Source organism: Pelodiscus sinensis, chromosome 8 (genome assembly GCF_052426305.1).
Source record: "Pelodiscus sinensis isolate ZL-2025 chromosome 8, ASM5242630v1, whole genome shotgun sequence".
NCBI classification, from domain to species: domain Eukaryota; kingdom Metazoa; phylum Chordata; order Testudines; family Trionychidae; genus Pelodiscus; species Pelodiscus sinensis.
Window position 1 is genome coordinate 74,016,369 of NC_143059.1, and position 19,164 is coordinate 74,035,532.

The 19,164-nt window shown below is 76.1% G+C and overlaps 1 protein-coding gene across 1 annotated transcript in view; it reads right to left on the bottom strand.

The window, feature by feature from the left end:
* SLIT1 (slit guidance ligand 1) overlaps window positions 1-19,164 on the bottom strand; it is a 93,499-nt gene that overhangs the window by 8,177 nt on the left and 66,158 nt on the right. The window contains 9 exon segments of the mRNA XM_089780286.1: window positions 352-491; window positions 878-975; window positions 1,171-1,295; window positions 5,699-5,862; window positions 7,731-7,802; window positions 9,059-9,130; window positions 9,266-9,337; window positions 16,165-16,233; window positions 17,013-17,145. Of these exon segments, the coding sequence (XP_089636412.1) occupies window positions 352-491; window positions 878-975; window positions 1,171-1,295; window positions 5,699-5,862; window positions 7,731-7,802; window positions 9,059-9,130; window positions 9,266-9,337; window positions 16,165-16,233; window positions 17,013-17,145 (945 nt within the window).

Consider the following 19,164-nt stretch of genomic DNA (forward strand, 5'->3'; position numbering starts at 1 on the left):
AGCGTCAGCGGGCAGTTCCTTGGGGTGCTGCGGAGCCGGGTGTGGGGGAGGCTGTGGCCGTGCCCGATGCACATCACAGGGCCGGCCTCAGCGCCCACCCAGCCCTGGGCCCTTCGCCGGCTCCCACAGGCCCGTGGCCCAGGCTGCAGCGGGCGAGTGTCGTCAGCGGGGCTGGGGCCGCCTGCCTGTGCCAGCTGCGGGGTCGCACGAGCTCCGGCGGGCGGCTGGTTCCACGTGGGGCGGGGCCAGCGTCCCCCTGGGGGGGCCCTCCCTCCGAGCCACCCACCCACACAGCCCCCGGCTGGGCACCTGGGAGCCGGCGTCCCAGCGGGGCTGCCCTCCCGCCCGTACCTGTGTAGTGGGGCGGGCACAGACAGGTGTGGTTCCCGGGTCCCTCCACGCAGGTGCCCCCGTTGGCGCAGGCGTGGGCCGGGCAGGCCTCGGGGGCGGCGCTGCAGGTCGGGCCCTCGAATCCGGCTGCACAAAGGCACCTGCCGGCGAGGAAACGCCCCGGTTCAGGCCGGAGCCGCCCAGCTGGCAAGGCAGAGCCCCGTGTGCGGGCGTGTGCACGCTCGGGTGTGCAAAGGGGGCGGGGCTGCTTGGCTGGCTGGGCCCAGCGGCTCAGTCCCCTCCAGCCCGGCTCCGTGCCTGCCTGGCATGGGGCCCAGCTCCCGGCCCCCAGCTCCCATCCAGCCACGTGGCTCTCAGCCCTCCCATGCCGGGGCCCTGCAATCGTCTGCTCTGGCCTAGCGGCGCCTGGGGGTGCAGGGAGGGGCCGGGGAACCCCAGGGTGCCGGCAGCAGGCAGGTTCCTGGTGCAGCGTCACACCAGCCTGTGTGGGTGCCCAGCGCCGTCCCCCGCGCCCCGCCGCACTCACGTGACCCCAGCTCCCTCCTGCTCAGGGGGCCGGCAGGTCCCGCCGTTGGCGCAGGGGCTCCGGGAGCAGCCGTCCTCCGGCTCGTCACAGTCCTTGCCCTGGGGGCGGAGAGCACAGCGCTGGGAGCAGGCGCCGCAGGGTCCCGGCCCAGCCCCTTGCCTGGGGCCAACTGAGCCCAGCCGCCCCCCCACCCCGACTTGGACTATTGGCAGGGCCCGGGTCCCCTGCTTGCCTCCTGCTGCCCGGTCATGCCCGCGGCAGGTGCCCGGCCCGGCGGCTCCTCCCCGGCTCACCTTGTACCCGCGGGGGCAGGTGCAGCGGTAGGCGGCCGGCGGGTCGCTGTGGCAGGTGCCTTGGTTCTGACAGGGGCTGGAGAGGCAGGGGTCACACTTGGCCTGGATGCTCAGGGCTGGCGGACCTGGTGGGGGAAGGTCCCAGACCGCAGTGAGGGCGGGTCCCGTGCGCAGGCAGCGGGCACCGGCATCAGCGGCCTGGCACAGCCGCCAGCCGAACCAGGGAGCGTTGGCTGGACGGCGCAGCTCCCTCCAGCCCCGAACGTCTGGCCGGGAGCCCCCCACCAACACAGCCGGCCCCGCAGACAGGCCCGGAGAGCAGCCGGCACCAGGCTGATCCCCTGAACCCCCACCCGTCCCGCCCCACTGAGGCCACAGCAAGCCTGGGCCAATAGGGCTGAAGGAAACGGGAGGCGGGGCCACGCGGGCAAGGTGTGACGTGGTGGGGACGCTGCCTACGGCTGTAACCCTGCGGGGCTGCCTCTCGCCGGCCTGGCGCCCCTCCTGCCATTGGGGTCGCCAGATGGTCTCCCAAAAAATACCGGACACGCCCCCCCCCCAGTGCAGCGATCGCAACCCTGCTTGCCAGCTGGGACTCCAGCCGCTCCCCCCGCCCCCGCAATCACGGGCTCCCAGCGCCGATCGTGGCCCCGCCTTCGGCCACTGCCCCCGCCCCCACCGGGCTTCTGTGCAATCACAGGCTCCCAGCGCCGACCGTGGCCCCGCCTTCGGCCACTGCCCCCGCCCCCACCGGGCTTCTGTGCAATCACGGGCTCCCAGCGCCGACCGTGGCCCCGCCTTCGCCCACTGCCCCCGCCCCCACCGGGCTTCTGTGCAATCACAGGCTCCCAGCGCCGACCGTGGCCCCGCCTTCGCCCACTGCCCCCGCCCCCACCGGGCTTCTGTGCAATCACAGGCTCCCAGCGCCGACCGTGGCCCCGCCTTCAGCCACTGCCCCCGCCCCCACCGGGCTTCTGTGCAATCACAGGCTCCCAGCGCCGACCGTGGCCCCGCCTTCGGCCACTCCCCCCACCCCCGCCAGGCTTCTGTGCAATCACGGGCTCCCAGCGCCGACCGTGGCCCCGCCTTCGCCCACTGCCCCCGCCCCCACCGGGCTTCTGTGCAATCACAGGCTCCCAGCGCCGACCGTGGCCCCGCCTTCGCCCACTGCCCCCGCCCCCACCGGGCTTCTGTGCAATCACAGGCTCCCAGCGCCGACCGTGGCCCCGCCTTCGGCCACTGCCCCCGCCCCCACCGGGCTTCTGTGCAATCACAGGCTCCCAGCGCCGATCGTGGCCCCGCCTTCGGCCACTGCCCCCGCCCCCACCGGGCTTCTGTGCAATCACAGGCTCCCAGCGCCGACTGTGGCCCCGTCTTCGGCCACTGCCCCCGCCCCCACCGGGCTTCTGTGCAATCACAGGCTCCCAGCGCCAATCGTGGCCCCGTCTTCGGCCACTGCCCCCGCCCCCGCCAGGCTTCTATGCAATCACAGGCTCCCAGCGCCGACCGTGGCCCCGCCTTCGGCCACTGCCCCCGCCCCCACCGGGCTTCTGTGCAATCACAGGCTCCCAGCGCCGACCGTGGCCCCGCCTTCGCCCACTGCCCCCGCCCCCACCGGGCTTCTGTGCAATCACAGGCTCCCAGCGCCAATCGTGGCCCCGCCTTCGGCCACTCCCCCCACCCCCGCCAGGCTTCCGTCCGGTGCGCAGCTGGAAATATCAGAGAACACCGGACACTGCACGTTGCACGTTGCACCTTGCACGTTGCACATCGCACGTTGCACATCGCACGTGTCCGGTATTCTCTGATATTTGTTACCGGACAAAGAGCACAAATACCGGACTGTCCGGTAGAATACCGGCCACCTGGCAGCACCACCTGCGATCCTCCAATTCCTTTAGCCGCAGCTCGATCTCCAGCTGCCGCAGCTCCGCCGGGGAGAACCCGCCCGGGACGAACCGCTGCTGGCGGAGCGGAGCCTGGTGGGCACCACGTCTGTCTGGCCGACTCCAGCCCTCCCTCCGGTCTGAGAGTCTGAACCCTCCCAGGGGTGTCTGGCTGCTCCCCGCTGGGACAGGAGCTGGGCCCCTGGACGGGTCATTCTCCTGCAGCCGGGCAATCAGCTGGGCCCTGGTTGCTTTCCCTAGGGGCAGGCCCCTCTCCTTGCACCGCCCCACAAGCTCTGCCGATGCTACAGTGCCCACGACTCCCAGGGAGCAGCCCTCAGTGTGCCAGGCTGCTCGAGCACCACTCCCCGTCCTGGGGGGGACGGGACACTGCTTCCCCGCGGCCACACTCGGGGTAAGCCGCCTGCCCCGCCGCTTCCTGGACTCACTTCTCTGCCTCCAGCGCCTGGCTCTTGCGAGCCCCCTTCCTTCTACTGTGCTCAGGCACTTACTCCATGGGTACAGGCCATCCCACCGCTGGCACCACTGCAGCGGGGGGCCCCCAACTCTGCACCCCCGTCTACAGCCAGAGGGGACGCTCCGCCGGCCAGCAGAGTTGAAAGTTTTACTGGGTCTCAGAGACACGTGGCATAGGATCGGTGTTAGCACCAGCACCAGAGCAGCAGGCCTTATTCCTCTTGGGGGGGAGGGGCTCACGGGCCCTGAACCCCCCTTCCCTGCTCTAAAGCCTCCTCACCCCTCCTAGCCCCTACTCCCAGGCCCCATTCCCAGCCTGGTGACAGCCCCCGCCTGTGTCCTGTGTCCCTCTGCCTGGGAAAGAGCCTGGCTCTCTGGTGTGTGGGCCCAATCCACATCTGGAGTGAGTCACCCGGAACAAGCCCAGCAGAGCGGCCAGTGTCCTGTCTGCTGACAGTGGCCAGGGCCAAGCGCCCCAGAGGGTGTGATCACAACAGGGAACCAGCACGTGATCCCTCCCCTTTCCAGACACACAGCGACCAGGGACACCAGTCCTCCCATGCTGGCCAACAGCCATTGATGGCCCCAACCTCCATGAGTCTATCCAGCTCTTTTTTGAACCCTGTTAAAGTTCTAGCCTTCACCGCATCCTCTGGCGAGGAGTTCCACAGGTTGTGCGCTGCGTGAAGAAAAACTTCCTTTGGTTTGTTTTAACCCTGCTGCCTGTTCATTGCAGGTGGTCACTCCTAGTTCTTATATTGTGGGAACAAGTAAATCACTTTTCCTTAGTCACTTTTTGCACCCTACTCATGAGTGTATAGATCGCTATTGTGTCCCCCGTTGGTCTTTTCAGCTTAGAACAGAGGAGACTCAGTCTTTTTATCTCTCGTCACATGGGACCCGCTCCAAACCCCTCAGCATTCTTGTTGCCCTTTTCTGAACCTTTTCCAAAGCCAAGAGATCTTGTTTGAGATGCGGCGCCCACGTCTGTGCGCAGCGTTCAGGGTGTGGGCGTCCCTGGGTTTTATACAGAGGCAAAACTATCTTCTCTGTCGTATCCTCTGGCCCTTCGTTAATGATTCCCAACGTCCTGCTTGCAGAGAACACTCCACAGAGACTCCGCGCTCTCCCCTACACGTACAGCCAGGCACAAACGCCGCTTACAAAGCAGCCAGCACCCCCTACTGCACACAAGGGCTGAGGGGGGGAGATTCCCAAGCGCTGCTACGGGCCAGGGACCGACCGGCAGAGCAGCCCAGCCCAGCCGCGGCGGCCAGGGGTCGCTGTGTTCCTGTGGGGCTGGGCGGGAGGCAGGGGCCGGGCAGGCTCTCTGGCTGTGCTGGGCTGCCTGGCACGGTCCCTCCCGGCCCCAGCGCCTGTTGCTCTCCGCTGCCCCGGACATGCAGGCCGGGGAGGGACTTAGCCACATGCAGGAGGGATCTCAGCCGGGCGTAGAGCTCAGGCTCCCAGCCCGGCACGACCCCCAGCCCGGCACAGGACCCCCAGCCCGGCACAGGACCCCCAGCCCGGCACAGGACCCCCAGCCCGGCAGGACCCCCAGCCCGGCACACGACCCCCAGCCCGGCACAGGACCCCCAGCCCGGCACAGGACCCCCAGCCCGGCAGGACCCCCAGCCCGGCACACGACCCCCAGCCCGGCACGACCCCCAGCCCGGCACACGACCCCCAGCCCGGCAGGACCCCTAGCCCGGCACAGGACCCCCAGCCCGGCACAGGACCCCCAGCCCGGCACAGGACCCCCAACCCGGCACACGACCCCCAGCCCGGCAGGACCCCCAGCCCGGCACACGACCCCCAGCCCGGCAGGACCCCCAGCCCGGCACAGGACCCCCAGCCCGGCAGGACCCCCAGCCCGGCACACGACCCCCAGCCCGGCAGGACGCCCAGCCCGGCACAGGACCCCCAGCCCGGCACAGGACCCCCAGCCCGGCACACGACCCCCAGCCCGGCACAGGACCCCCAGCCCGGCACAGGACCCCCAGCCCGGCACACGACCCCCAGCCCGGCAGGACGCCCAGCCCGGCACACGACCCCCAGCCCGGCAGGACGCCCAGCCCGGCACAGGACCCCCAGCCTGCGACCTGCCCAGCCCATGTGCTCAGTGTGCCCACACGCCAGGCCAGGCGTTGCACAGGGCCCCTCACCTTGGCACTCAAACTTCTTGGCAGGGGTGGTGAGCAGCAGCTTGCCTTCCATGTGGGGCGGGCCGGCGCAGCGGGCGATGCCCGGCTCCTTGTAGCCCGTCTTCACCCAGCTGGAGAGCCAGCGCAGGTGGCAGCTGCAGTGCAGGGGGTTGGCCCCGATGGCGCTGGGCGGGGGGGAACAAAGCCGAGTGAGCGAGAGCCGGCCCAGCCCGGGAACAGCTGGCCTGCCGCTCGGACCCGGCCGGGGCGTGTGCCGGGGAGACCTTGGCGAGAGCCCTGGATTTGTGAACAAGACAGCTGCCCTGCCCTCCCCGACCGCCAGGGACACGGGGCTCCTGGCCTCCCCCGCCCCCCCCGACTGCCCAGAGACACGGGGCTCCTGGCCTCCCCCGCCCCCCCCGACTGCCCAGAGACACGGGGCTCCTGGCCTCCCCCGCCCCCCCCGACTGCCCAGAGACACGGGGCTCCTGGCCTCCCCCGCCCCCCCCCGACTGCCCAGAGACACGGGGCTCCTGGCCTCCCCCGCCCTCCCCGACCGCCAGGGACACGGGGCTCCTGGCCTCCCCCGCCCCCCCCGACTGCCCAGAGACACGGGGCTCCTGGCCTCCCCCGCCCCCCCCCGACTGCCCAGAGACACGGGGCTCCTGGCCTCCCCCGCCCCCCCCGACTGCCCAGAGACACGGGGCTCCTGGCCTCCCCCCGCCCTCCCCCCGACTGCCCAGAGACACGGGGCTCCTGGCCTCCCCCGCCCCCCCCGACTGCCCAGAGACACGGGGCTCCTGGCCTCCCCCGCCCCCCCGACTGCCCAGAGACACGGGGCTCCTGGCCTCCCCCGCCCCCCCGACTGCCCAGAGACACGGGGCTCCTGGCCTCCCCCGCCCCCCCCGACTGCCCAGAGACACGGGGCTCCTGGCCTCCCCCACCCCTCCCCCTGCCCACCCCGACCGCCCAGGGACACAGGGCTCCTGGCCTCCCCCGCCCCTCCCCCCGCCCACCCCGACTGCCCAGGGACACAGGGCTCCTGGCCTCCCCCGCCCCACCCCCCCGCCCACCCCGGGACACAGGGCTCCTGGCCTCCCCCGCCCCACCCCCCCGCCCACCCAGGGACACAGGGCTCCTGGCCTCTCCTGCCCCCCCCCACCCCAGGACTCTCTCTGCCCCTCCTGCACACGGGGGGCGGGCTCCCCCTCCCTCCCTCCAAAGAGCCCCCAGCACACTCCCAAAGCAGCCAGGCGCTCCTGGAGGTTTGGGCTCGGGGGCCTGGCAGGCAGTGCCCTGCACGCTGGCGGCCAGTGGGCGCTGCCGGGCCACCCAACGCCGGTGGGCATGGCGAGGACAAGGGTGCAGTGCCATGGCTCCTCCTGCAGGGGGCACACAGCTCCCACAAATTGGGCTCCAGCCCCTGCCCGGAGCCTGGGCGCCAGCTGGGAGGGAGGGGGATCCCGGAGCCAGGCGACTGCCTGTCGGGGGACGTTCCCCTGGAGGCTTCGCACCGACGCTCCGAGGGCCCAGGCCCAGGCGCCGTAGGACGGAGACGGCAGGTCCTGGCTCCGGGATCCGTTCCCCAGGCAGCCTCTCTCCGGGAGACCCCTCCCCAGGAGCCTGGGTCCCTCCCCTGGGAGCCCTCGTCCTGGGCCCAGGGGCGTGGGCCTGCGAGGCTGGCAGGAGGCAGCTGGAGAGCGAGGGCCGCACGGTCCCGCAGCGCAGGGCCTGGAGCAGCTGGGCCCCTCTGCACGGACCAGGCCCACGCCCGCAGCGAGCGAATCCATCGTCAGCTGGCCCAGAGCCCTGTGGCGGGGCCGGGCAGAGCAGGGCGGCATCGTAGTGCAGCGCCAAGCCAGCCCAGGCCTCGGCCAGGCGAGCGCGCCAGGCTGCAGGGGGGCTGGAACGGTCCCGGGGTGGCCTGACGGCTCCGACCCCGAAGGCAAAGGACCCGCCTGGGCACGATCCTGCTCTTTGGGCGCCCGACGGGGCTGGTGGCCTGCGGGAGCCTCCCCGCTCAGCCGGGCCCCGGGCCCCGGGCGCTACTCACAGGTGGGACAAGGAGCTGGCGTCGGCGAAGAGGCCCTCGGGCAGGCTGGAGATGTTGTTGCCGTGCAGCGACCTGTGGGACCAGGCTGTTAGCCAGCGCGGGCCCCTGCGCCCCGGGGCCCCTGGCATGCCCAGCCTGCTCGCCCGCCCGGCGGGGGCCCCCTACTCCCCAGGGCCCCTGGCATTCCCAGCCTGCTCGCCCGCCCGGCGGGGGCCCCCTGCGCCCCAGGCCCCTGGCATTCCCAGCCTGCTCGCCCGCCCGGCGGGGGCCCCCTGCGCCCTGGGCCCCTGGCATTCCCAGCCTGCTCGCCCGCCCGGCGGGGGCCCCCTGCGCCCCCGGGCCCCTGGCATTCCCAGCCTGCTCGCCCGCCCGGCGGGGGCCCCCTGCGCCCTGGGCCCCTGGCATTCCCAGCCTGCTCGCCCGCCCGGCGGGGGCCCCCTGCGCCTCGGGCCCCTGGCATTCCCAGCCTGCTCGCCCGCCCGGCGGGGGCCCCCTGCGCCCTGGGCCCCTGGCATTCCCAGCCTGCTCGCCCGCCCGGCGGGGGCTCCCTGCGCCCCGGGCCCCTGGCATTCCCAGCCTGCTCGCCCGCCCGGCGGGGGCCCCCTGCGCCCTGGGCCCCTGGCATTCCCAGCCTGCTCGCCCGCCCGGCGGGGGCCCCCTGCGCCCTGGGCCCCTGGCATTCCCAGCCTGCTCGCCCGCCCGGCGGGGGCCCCCTGCGCCCTGGGCCCCTGGCATTCCCAGCCTGCTCGCCCGCCCGGCGGGGGCCCCCTGCGCCCTGGGCCCCTGGCATTCCCAGCCTGCTCGCCCGCCCGGCGGGGGCCCCCTACTCCCCAGGGCCCCTGGCATTCCCAGCCTGCTCGCCCACCTGGCGCGGGCCCCCTGATCCCCGGGGCCCCTGGCATTCCCAGCCTGCTCGCCTGCCCGGCGGGGACCCCCTGCGCCCCGGGCCCCTGTCATTCCCAGCCTGCTCGCCCGCCCGGCGGGGGCCCCCTGCGCCCTGGGCCCCTGGCATTCCCAGCCTGCTCACCCGCCCGGCGGGGGCCCCCTGATCCCTGGGGCCCCTGGCATTCCCAGCCTGCTCGCCCGCCCGGCGGGGGCCCCCTGCGCCCCGGGCCCCTGGCATTCCCAGCCTGCTCACCTGCCGAAAAGGCGGCAGCAGCCCCGCGCTTTGCCTGTCTGCAGCCCACAGATGCCCCCGTTCACTGGCACTGCACAGAATGTGCCTGGCACCTCCCCCCACCCCCGCCCCGAGCCAAGAGGGACCCACGTCCTCAAGCCGCGCCTCTCACCCCGGATCCCCCCCAGGCCCTGCCCAGGCCCCCACTTACAGCAGCCGCAGCGCCCGGAGCCCCTCGAAGGCCAGCGGGGGGATGCAGCGCAGCGCGTTGTAGCTGAGGATCCTGGGGAGGCAGGAACCGGCCGTCAGGGCCCAACACGCAGGCTGCCCCGCCCCCGCCGTGCCATTCGCGTCACCCCTCCCCGGGCGCAGACCCGGCCCCTGTTGGCTGCAGCCCCCCCCCCGGCGCAGGACTCACAGCGTGGTGAGCTGGCTCATGTTGCTGAAGGACGAGTTGCTCAAGGAGCTGATCTTGTTGTTGCTCAGGTCCCTGGAAAACAGGAGCACGGCCAGGGGTCAACCGGGGGGCCACGGCGTCCCACGCTGCCCCGCTCCCGCCCGGGGGGGCCACGGCGTCCCACGCTCCCCGCTCCCGCCCGGGGGGGCCACGGCGTCCCACGCTGCCCCGCTCCCGCCCGGGGGGGCCACAGCGTCCCACGCTGCCCCGCTCCCCGCTCCCGCCCGGGGGGGCCACGGCATCCCTCGCTGCCCCGCTCCCCGCTCCCGCCCAGGGGGGCCACGGCGTCCCTCGCTGCTCTGCTCCCTGCTCCCGCCCAGGGGGGCCACGGCGTCCCACGCTGCCCCGCTCCCCGCTCCCGCCCAGGGGGGCCACGGCGTCCCTCGCTGCCCCGCTCCCGCCCAGGGGGGCCACGGCGTCCCTCGCTGCCCCGCTCCCCGCTCCCGCCCAGGGGGGCCACGGCGTCCCTCGCTGCCCCGCTCCGCGCTCCCGCCCAGGGGGGCCACGGCGTCCCACGCTGCCCCGCTCCCCGCTCCCGCCCAGGGGGGCCACGGCATCCCTCGCTGCCCCGCTCCCCGCTCCCGCCCAGGGGGGCCACGGCGTCCCTCGCTGCCCCGCTCCGCGCTCCCGCCCAGGGGGGCCACGGCGTCCCACGCTGCCCCGCTCCCTGCTCCCGCCCAGGGGGCCACGGCGTCCCTCGCTGCCCTGCTCCGCGCTCCCGCCCAGGGGGGCCACGGCGTCCCTCGCTGCTCCGCTCCCTGCTCCCGCCCAGGGGGGCCACGGCGTCCCTCGCTACCCCGCTCCCTGCTCCCGCCCGGGGGGCCACGGCGTCCCACGCTGCCCCGCTCCCCGCTCCCGCCCAGGGGGGCCACGGCGTCCCTCGCTGCCCCGCTCCCGCCCAGGGGGGCCACGGCGTCCCTCGCTGCCCCGCTCCCCGCTCCCGCCCAGGGGGGCCACGGCGTCCCTCGCTGCCCCGCTCCGCGCTCCCGCCCAGGGGGGCCACAGCGTCCCTCGCTGCCCCGCTCCCTGCTCCCGCCCGGGGGGGCCACGGCGTCCCACGCTGCCCCGCTCCCCGCTCCCGCCCAGGGGGGCCACGGCGTCCCTCGCTGCCCCGCTCCGCGCTCCCGCCCAGGGGGGCCACGGCGTCCCACGCTGCCCCGCTCCCTGCTCCCGCCTAGGGGGCCACGGCGTCCCTCGCTGCCCCGCTCCGCGCTCCCGCCCAGGGGGCCACGGCGTCCCTCGCTGCCCCGCTCCGCGCTCCCGCCCAGGGGGCCACGGCGTCCCTCGCTGCCCCGCTCCGCGCTCCCGCCCAGGGGGCCACGGCGTCCCTCGCTGCCCCGCTCCGCGCTCCCGCCCAGGGGGCCACGGCGTCCCTCGCTGCCCCGTTCCCTGCTCCCGCCCGGGGGGGCCACGGCGTCCCACGCTGCCCCGCTCCCGCCCAGGGGGGCCACGGCGTCCCTCGCTGCCCCGCTCCCGCCCAGGGGGGCCACGGCGTCCCACGCTGCCCCGCTCCCGCCCGGGGGGCCACGGCGTCCCTCGCTGCCCCGCTCCCGCCCGGGGGGCCACGGCGTCCCTCGCTGCCCCGCTCCCCGCTCCCGCCCAGGGGGGCCACGGCGTCCCTCGCTGCCCCGCTCCCTGCTCCCGCCCAGGGGGGCCACGGCGTCCCTCGCTGCCCCGCTCCCCGCTCCCGCCCAGGGGGGCCACGGCGTCCCTCGCTGCCCCGCTCCCTGCTCCCGCCCAGGGGGCCACGGCGTCCCTCGCTGCCCCGCTCCCCGCTCCCGCCCAGGGGGGCCACGGCGTCCCTCGCTGCCCCGCTCCCCGCTCCCGCCCAGGGGGGCCACGGCGTCCCTCGCTGCCCCGCTCCCCGCTCCCGCCCAGGGGGGCCACGGCATCCCTCGCTGCCCCGCTCCCTGCTCCCGCCCAGGGGGGCCACGGCGTCCCTCGCTGCCCCGCTCTCTGCTCCCGCCCGGGGGGCCACGGCGTCCCTCGCTGCCCCGCTCCGCGCTCCCGCCCGGGGGGCCACGGCGTCCCTCGCTGCCCCGCTCCGCGCTCCCGCCCAGGGGGCCACGGCGTCCCTCGCTGCCCCGCTCCGCGCTCCCGCCCAGGGGGCCACGGCGTCCCTCGCTGCCCCGCTCCGCGCTCCCGCCCAGGGGGCCACGGCGTCCCTCGCTGCCCCGTTCCCTGCTCCCGCCCGGGGGGGCCACGGCGTCCCACGCTGCCCCGCTCCCGCCCAGGGGGGCCACGGCGTCCCTCGCTGCCCCGCTCCCGCCCAGGGGGGCCACGGCGTCCCACGCTGCCCCGCTCCCGCCCGGGGGGCCACGGCGTCCCTCGCTGCCCCGCTCCCGCCCGGGGGGCCACGGCGTCCCTCGCTGCCCCGCTCCCGCCCGGGGGGCCACGGCGTCCCTCGCTGCCCCGCTCCCCGCTCCCGCCCAGGGGGGCCACGGCGTCCCTCGCTGCCCCGCTCCCTGCTCCCGCCCAGGGGGGCCACGGCGTCCCTCGCTGCCCCGCTCCCCGCTCCCGCCCAGGGGGGCCACGGCGTCCCTCGCTGCCCCGCTCCCCGCTCCCGCCCAGGGGGGGCCACGGCATCCCTCGCTGCCCCGCTCCCCGCTCCCGCCCAGGGGGGCCATGGCGTCCCTCGCTGCCCCGCTCCCCGCTCCCGCCCAGGGGGGCCACGGCATCCCTCGCTGCCCCGCTCCCTGCTCCCGCCCAGGGGGGCCACGGCGTCCCACGCTGCCCCGCTCCCCGCTCCCGCCCAGGGGGCCACGGCGTCCCACGCTGCCCCACTCCCGCCCGGGGGGGCCACGGCGTCCCACGCTGCCCCGCTCCCGCCCGGGGGGGCCACGGCGTCCCACGCTGCCCCGCTCCCGCCCGGGGGGGCCACGGCGTCCCACGCTGCCCCGCTCCCCGCTCCCGCCCGGGGGGGCCACGGCATCCCTCGCTGCCCCGCTCCCTGCTCCCGCCCGGGGGGGCCACGGCATCCCTCGCTGCCCCGCTCCCCGCTCCCGCCCAGGGGGGCCACGGCGTCCCTCGCTGCTCTGCTCCCTGCTCCCGCCCAGGGGGGCCACGGCGTCCCTCGCTACCCCGCTCCCTGGTCCCGGCCGGGGGGCCACGGCGTCCCACGCTGCCCCGCTCCCCGCTCCCGCCCAGGGGGGCCACGGCGACCCTCGCTGCCCCGCTCCCGCCCAGGGGGGCCACGGCGTCCCTCGCTGCCCCGCTCCCCGCTCCCGCCCAGGGGGGCCACGGCGTCCCTCGCTGCCCCGCTCCGCGCTCCCGCCCAGGGGGGCCACGGCGTCCCACGCTGCCCCGCTCCCCGCTCCCGCCCAGAGGGGCCACGGCATCCCTCGCTGCCCCGCTCCCCGCTCCCGCCCAGGGGGGCCACGGCGTCCCTCGCTGCCCCGCTCCGCGCTCCCGCCCAGGGGGGCCACGGCGTCCCACGCTGCCCCGCTCCCTGCTCCCGCCCAGGGGGCCACGGCGTCCCTCGCTGCCCCGCTCCGCGCTCCCGCCCAGGGGGGCCACGGCGTCCCTCGCTGCTCCGCTCCCTGCTCCCGCCCAGGGGGGCCACGGCGTCCCTCGCTACCCCGCTCCCTGCTCCCGCCCGGGGGGCCACGGCGTCCCACGCTGCCCCGCTCCCCGCTCCCGCCCAGGGGGGCCACGGCGTCCCTCGCTGCCCCGCTCCCGCCCAGGGGGGCCACGGCGTCCCTCGCTGCCCCGCTCCCCGCTCCCGCCCAGGGGGGCCACGGCGTCCCTCGCTGCCCCGCTCCGCGCTCCCGCCCAGGGGGGCCACAGCGTCCCTCGCTGCCCCGCTCCCTGCTCCCGCCCGGGGGGGCCACGGCGTCCCACGCTGTCCCGCTCCCCGCTCCCGCCCAGGGGGGCCACGGCGTCCCTCGCTGCCCCGCTCCGCGCTCCCGCCCAGGGGGGCCACGGCGTCCCACGCTGCCCCGCTCCCTGCTCCCGCCTAGGGGGCCACGGCGTCCCTCGCTGCCCCGCTCCGCGCTCCCGCCCAGGGGGCCACGGCGTCCCTCGCTGCCCCGCTCCGCGCTCCCGCCCAGGGGGCCACGGCGTCCCTCGCTGCCCCGCTCCGCGCTCCCGCCCAGGGGGCCACGGCGTCCCTCGCTGCCCCGCTCCGCGCTCCCGCCCAGGGGGCCACGGCGTCCCTCGCTGCCCCGTTCCCTGCTCCCGCCCGGGGGGGCCACGGCGTCCCACGCTGCCCCGCTCCCGCCCAGGGGGGCCACGGCGTCCCTCGCTGCCCCGCTCCCGCCCAGGGGGGCCACGGCGTCCCACGCTGCCCCGCTCCCGCCCGGGGGGCCACGGCGTCCCTCGCTGCCCCGCTCCCGCCCGGGGGGCCACGGCGTCCCTCGCTGCCCCGCTCCCCGCTCCCGCCCAGGGGGGCCACGGCGTCCCTCGCTGCCCCGCTCCCTGCTCCCGCCCAGGGGGGCCACGGCGTCCCTCGCTGCCCCGCTCCCCGCTCCCGCCCAGGGGGGCCACGGCGTCCCTCGCTGCCCCGCTCCCCGCTCCCGCCCAGGGGGGCCACGGCGTCCCTCGCTGCCCCGCTCCCCGCTCCCGCCCAGGGGGGCCACGGCATCCCTCGCTGCCCCGCTCCCTGCTCCCGCCCAGGGGGGCCACGGCGTCCCTCGCTGCCCCGCTCCCTGCTCCCGCCCGGGGGGCCACGGCGTCCCTCGCTGCCCCGCTCCGCGCTCCCGCCCAGGGGGCCACGGCGTCCCTCGCTGCCCCGCTCCGCGCTCCCGCCCAGGGGGCCACGGCGTCCCTCGCTGCCCCGCTCCGCGCTCCCGCCCAGGGGGCCACGGCGTCCCTCGCTGCCCCGCTCCGCGCTCCCGCCCAGGGGGCCACGGCGTCCCTCGCTGCCCCGTTCCCTGCTCCCGCCCGGGGGGGCCACGGCGTCCCACGCTGCCCCGCTCCCGCCCAGGGGGGCCACGGCGTCCCTCGCTGCCCCGCTCCCGCCCAGGGGGGCCACGGCGTCCCACGCTGCCCCGCTCCCGCCCGGGGGGCCACGGCGTCCCTCGCTGCCCCGCTCCCGCCCGGGGGGCCACGGCGTCCCTCGCTGCCCCGCTCCCGCCCGGGGGGCCACGGCGTCCCTCGCTGCCCCGCTCCCCGCTCCCGCCCAGGGGGGCCACGGCGTCCCTCGCTGCCCCGCTCCCTGCTCCCGCCCAGGGGGGCCACGGCGTCCCTCGCTGCCCCGCTCCCCGCTCCCGCCCAGGGGGCCACGGCGTCCCTCGCTGCCCCGCTCCCCGCTCCCGCCCAGGGGGGCCACGGCATCCCTCGCTGCCCCGCTCCCCGCTCCCGCCCAGGGGGGCCACGGCGTCCCTCGCTGCCCCGCTCCCCGCTCCCGCCCAGGGGGGCCACGGCATCCCTCGCTGCCCCGCTCCCTGCTCCCGCCCAGGGGGGCCACGGCGTCCCACGCTGCCCCGCTCCCCGCTCCCGCCCAGGGGGCCACGGCGTCCCTCGCTGCCCCGCTCCGCGCTCCCGCCCAGGGGGCCACGGCGTCCCTCGCTGCCCCGCTCCGCGCTCCCGCCCAGGGGGCCACGGCATCCCTCGCTGCCCCGCTCCGCGCTCCCGCCCAGGGGGCCACGGCGTCCCTCGCTGCCCCGCTCCGCGCTCCCGCCCAGGGGGCCACGGCGTCCCTCGCTGCCCCGCTCCCTGCTCCCGCCCAGGGGGGCCACGGCGTCCCACGCTGCCCCGCTCCCCGCTCCCGCCCAGGGGGCCACGGCGTCCCTCGCTGCCCCGCTCCGCGCTCCCGCCCAGGGGGCCACGGCGTCCCTCGCTGCCCCGCTCCGCGCTCCCGCCCAGGGGGCCACGGCGTCCCTCGCTGCCCCGCTCCGCGCTCCCGCCCAGGGGGCCACGGCGTCCCTCGCTGCCCCGCTCCCTGCTCCCGCCCGGGGGGCCACGGCGTCCCACGCTTCCCCGGTTCTTGATCACTGCACGTCTCCAACCCAGCGATCGGGACTGCGAGGCTCGGGGCCCCCTCCCCCTGCAGTGGGGCGAGCCGGCGCTGGCGCTCCAGCCACACTGCACCTCAGGCCTTAGCTGGGGCAGGGCCGTGCGGGTGAATTTGACCCACAGAGAGGGCCCAGAATACCCCAGAGCCATCCTCACACAGCACAGAGCTGCACAGGGCACCGCTGGGTCCTAGTGCCGCCCCCGCCTCGCCCGGCCCTTCCTGGGCAGAGCGGCCAGTTGCCTGAGAGTGACTCAGCTGCAGGCGCGTGGCAGCGCCCTGGGCCCGTGGCAGCCGTCCCGGGGCAAGGAAGCCATTTCCCAGGCGTGGCCAAGCCCAGCCCCGGCCGCCAGCCTGGTTGGTGTACAAGCGGCGTGACCGCGATGTCATCGGTGCGGGGCTGGCGCAGACACAGTCACAGCCCTGGACACCGTCCCGCCTGGACGCCCCCAAGTAGCACTGCCGGCCCCGCGGCCACGCCGCCCTGGAATGCCCTGCCCTGGGCGTGGCTCTCACGCCGGGCACGTGGCAGGGACGCTGAGCAGCGCCCGGAGCGCGTGGCAGGATTCCTGGTGGGCACCAGCTGGGGCAGAGCAACGCGCCCCCTGCCCGCCGGGCGGCTGGACGCTCAGGGGCTGTTTCCACCACAGCCGGCTGCCCCTTCCCGAGAGCCCGGGGCTAGGAGGTGGGCGGGCCTGGGCCAGGGGAGAGGCAAGACACAGGCGGGGGCTGGGTAGCCGGAGCCCGGCGAATTTCCTGGCCCACGGGACAGCATGAACGCTGCGGGGCCATGCCCTGTGCCCTCACCCCCTGCACAGGCGGGTCTGCGCCGGCAGGAGCAGGGCTCCGATCCCGGCTCTGCCCACCCAGCCCACGGGACCTGCAGGCAGCCGGGCCGGGTACTCACACCAGCTGCAGGTGTCTGAAGGAGGACAGCTCCCCAGGGACCCGGCTGAGCTGGTTGCCATCTAGGTACCTGCAAGAGACCACAGGCCTGTCACCGGCCGCGCTGGCTCCTGGGGCCCCGGCCCTGCACAGAGACCCCCACCCCCGGCCGAGCGGAGCAGGGGGCGCGAGGCTGAGTCTGTGCCAGGGTTCGTCGGTCTGTGATGTGAGCAGGCCCACGCGTGTGAGCGTGCACATGTGCAGGGGCACGTGCGAGCGCACATGCTTGTGCAGGCACACGTACAGCTGTGGCCCTGCACGTATACACGTGGGTCTGCCACTCCGCGGGTGCCGGTCTGGGGGCGCCCATGTGCTAGTCTGTGTTGTGCCAGCTGGGACCCGCCCCCTGCACCACCTGGCACCTCCCGCAGGGTCGCCCCCGCCCCCTGGGGTGCCCTGTCCTACCCGCCCCCTGGGGTGCCCTGTCCTACCCGCCCCCTGGGGTGCCCTGTCCTACGTGACACACAAGGGCTGGGGCCCATCCCGCCCGATCCGCCCCGCAGAGCCGCACAGCGCCCCCTGCTGGGCACTAGCAGGACAAGCCGCCCTGGGACGGGTGCCATGTGCCTGTGCAGGCGTGTGCGTGTGCGTGTGCGGCGATGGCTGGACACGCGTGTGCATGTTCTCGCCCCTGCTGCTGGCCCCGCACTGGAGCCGCCCTGCTCGGCCGCCCTGGCCCCCTCTCTGGCCCTGGGAGCCCGTTTCCACCTCCGGGGCGGCCCAGGGCTGCGCGGGTCCAGCTGGCCTGGGAGTGGGACCTGCCCTCAGTGGGTCTGGGAGGCCGGGGGGGCCTGCGTCGGGGGCACTCACAGCTCCGTGACGTTCTTCGGGATCCCCTTGGGCAGGGCCGAGAGATGCTTGTTGCTGCAGCGAACGACGGTGTCCAGGCAGCTGCACTCCTGGGGGCACTGCGGCCGCGGGGCACAGCCCGGCTCCTCCTGGCCTGCGGGGCGGGGGGCAGACAGAGCAGTCACGGCCCCGCCCTGCTGTGGGCCTGCACCATGTCCTGGAGCCGCTGGGACCACGGGCTGCCCCAGCCTAGAGCCGCTGGGACCACGGGCTGCCCCAGCCTAGAGCTGCTGGGACCACGGGCTGCCCCAGCCTAGAGCCGCTGGGACCACGGGCTGCCCCAGCCTAGAGCCGCTGGGACCACGGGCTGCCCCAGCCTAGAGCCGCTAGGACCACGGGCTGCCCCAGCCTAGAGCCGCTGGGACCACGGGCTGCCCCAGCCTAGAGCCGCTGGGACCACGGGCTGCCCCACCTAGAGCCGCTGGGACCACGGGCTGCCCCAGCCTAGAGCTGCTGGGACCACGGGCTGCCCCAGCCTAGAGCCGCTGGGACCACGGGCTGCCCCAGCCTAGAGCTGCTGGGACCACGGGCTGCCCCAGCCTAGAGCTGCTGGGACCACGGGCTGCCCCCGCCTAGAGCCGCTGGCACCACGGGCTGCCCCCGCCTAGAGCCGCTGGGACCACGGGCTGCCCCCGCCTAGAGCCGCTGGGACCACGGGCTGCCCCGACCTAGAGCCGCTGGGACCTCGGGCTGCCCCAGCCTAGAGCCGCTGGGACCACGGGCTGCCCCAGCCTAGAGCCGCTAGGACCACGGGCTGCCCCAACCTAGAGCCGCTGGGACCACGAGCTGCCCCAGCCTAGAGCCGCTGGGACCACGGGCTGCCCCAGCCTAGAGCCACTAGGACCACGGGCTGCCCCAACCTAGAGCCGCTGGGACCACGGGCTGCCCCAACCTAGAGCCGCTGGGACCACGGGCTGCCCCGACCTAGAGCTGCTGGGACCACGGGCTGCCCCAGCCTAGAGCCGCTGGGACCACGGGCTGCCCCAGCCTAGAGCCACTGGGACCACGGGCTGCCCCAACCTAGAGCCGCTGGGACCACGGGCTGCCCCGACCTAGAGCTGCTGGGACCACGGGCTGCCCCGACCTAGAGCCGCTAGGACCACGGGCTGCCCCAACCTAGAGCCGCTGGGACCACGGGCTGCCCCAACCTAGAGCCGCTGGGACCACAGGCTGCCCCGACCTAGAGCCGCTGGGACCACGGGCTGCCCCAGCCTAGAGCCGCTGGGACCACGGGCTGCCCCAGCCTAGAGCCGCTGGGACCACGGGCTGCCCCCGCCTAGAGCCGCTGGGACCACGGGCTGCCCCAACCTAGAGCCGCTGGGACCACGGGCTGCCCCCGCCTAGAGCCGCTGGGACCACGGGCTGCCCCAACCTAGAGCCGCTGGGACCACGGGCTGCCCCAACCTAGAGCCGCTGGGACCATGGGCTGCCCCCGCCTAGAGCCGCTGGGACCACGGGCTGCCCCCGCCTAGAGCCACTGCGTCCGTAGGCTGCCCCCTCACTGCATGGCCAGGCCCCTGCCCCGACCCTCCTAGACAAACACCCACCGGAGTTAAAAGTGGCCGGTGCTGGAGACTCCACCTCCCTCCCCTCCCCCCGGGCCCTGGCGCCTGGGACTATGCGTCTTCCCGGCACAAGCCCCCACTGCCCCTGCGAGTGTCGGGGGGGGGCTGTACACCCTCTGGCTGGGCATCCACTGGGGGCCGAGTTGGGCCGTGGGTGACCCCTGCTGGCCGGGGGCTGTAGCCCTGCCCGGGGGGGGGGGGGGGGGGGCTGTACACCCTCTGGCTGGGCATCCACTGGGGGCCGAGTTGGGCCGTGGGTGACCCCTGCTGGCCGGTGGCTGTAGCCCTGCCCGGGGGGGGGGGGGGGGCTGTACACCCTCTGGCTGGGCATCCACTGGGGGCCGAGTTGGGCCGTGGGTGACCCCTGCTGGCCGGTGGCTGTAGCACTGCCCGGGGGGAGGGGGGGGGGCTGTACACCCTCTGGCTGGGCATCCACTGGGGGCCGAGTTGGGCCGTGGGTGACCCCTGCTGGCCGGTGGCTGTAGCACTGCCCGGGGGGAGGGGGGGGGGCTGTACACCCTCTGGCTGGGCATCCACTGGGGGCCGAG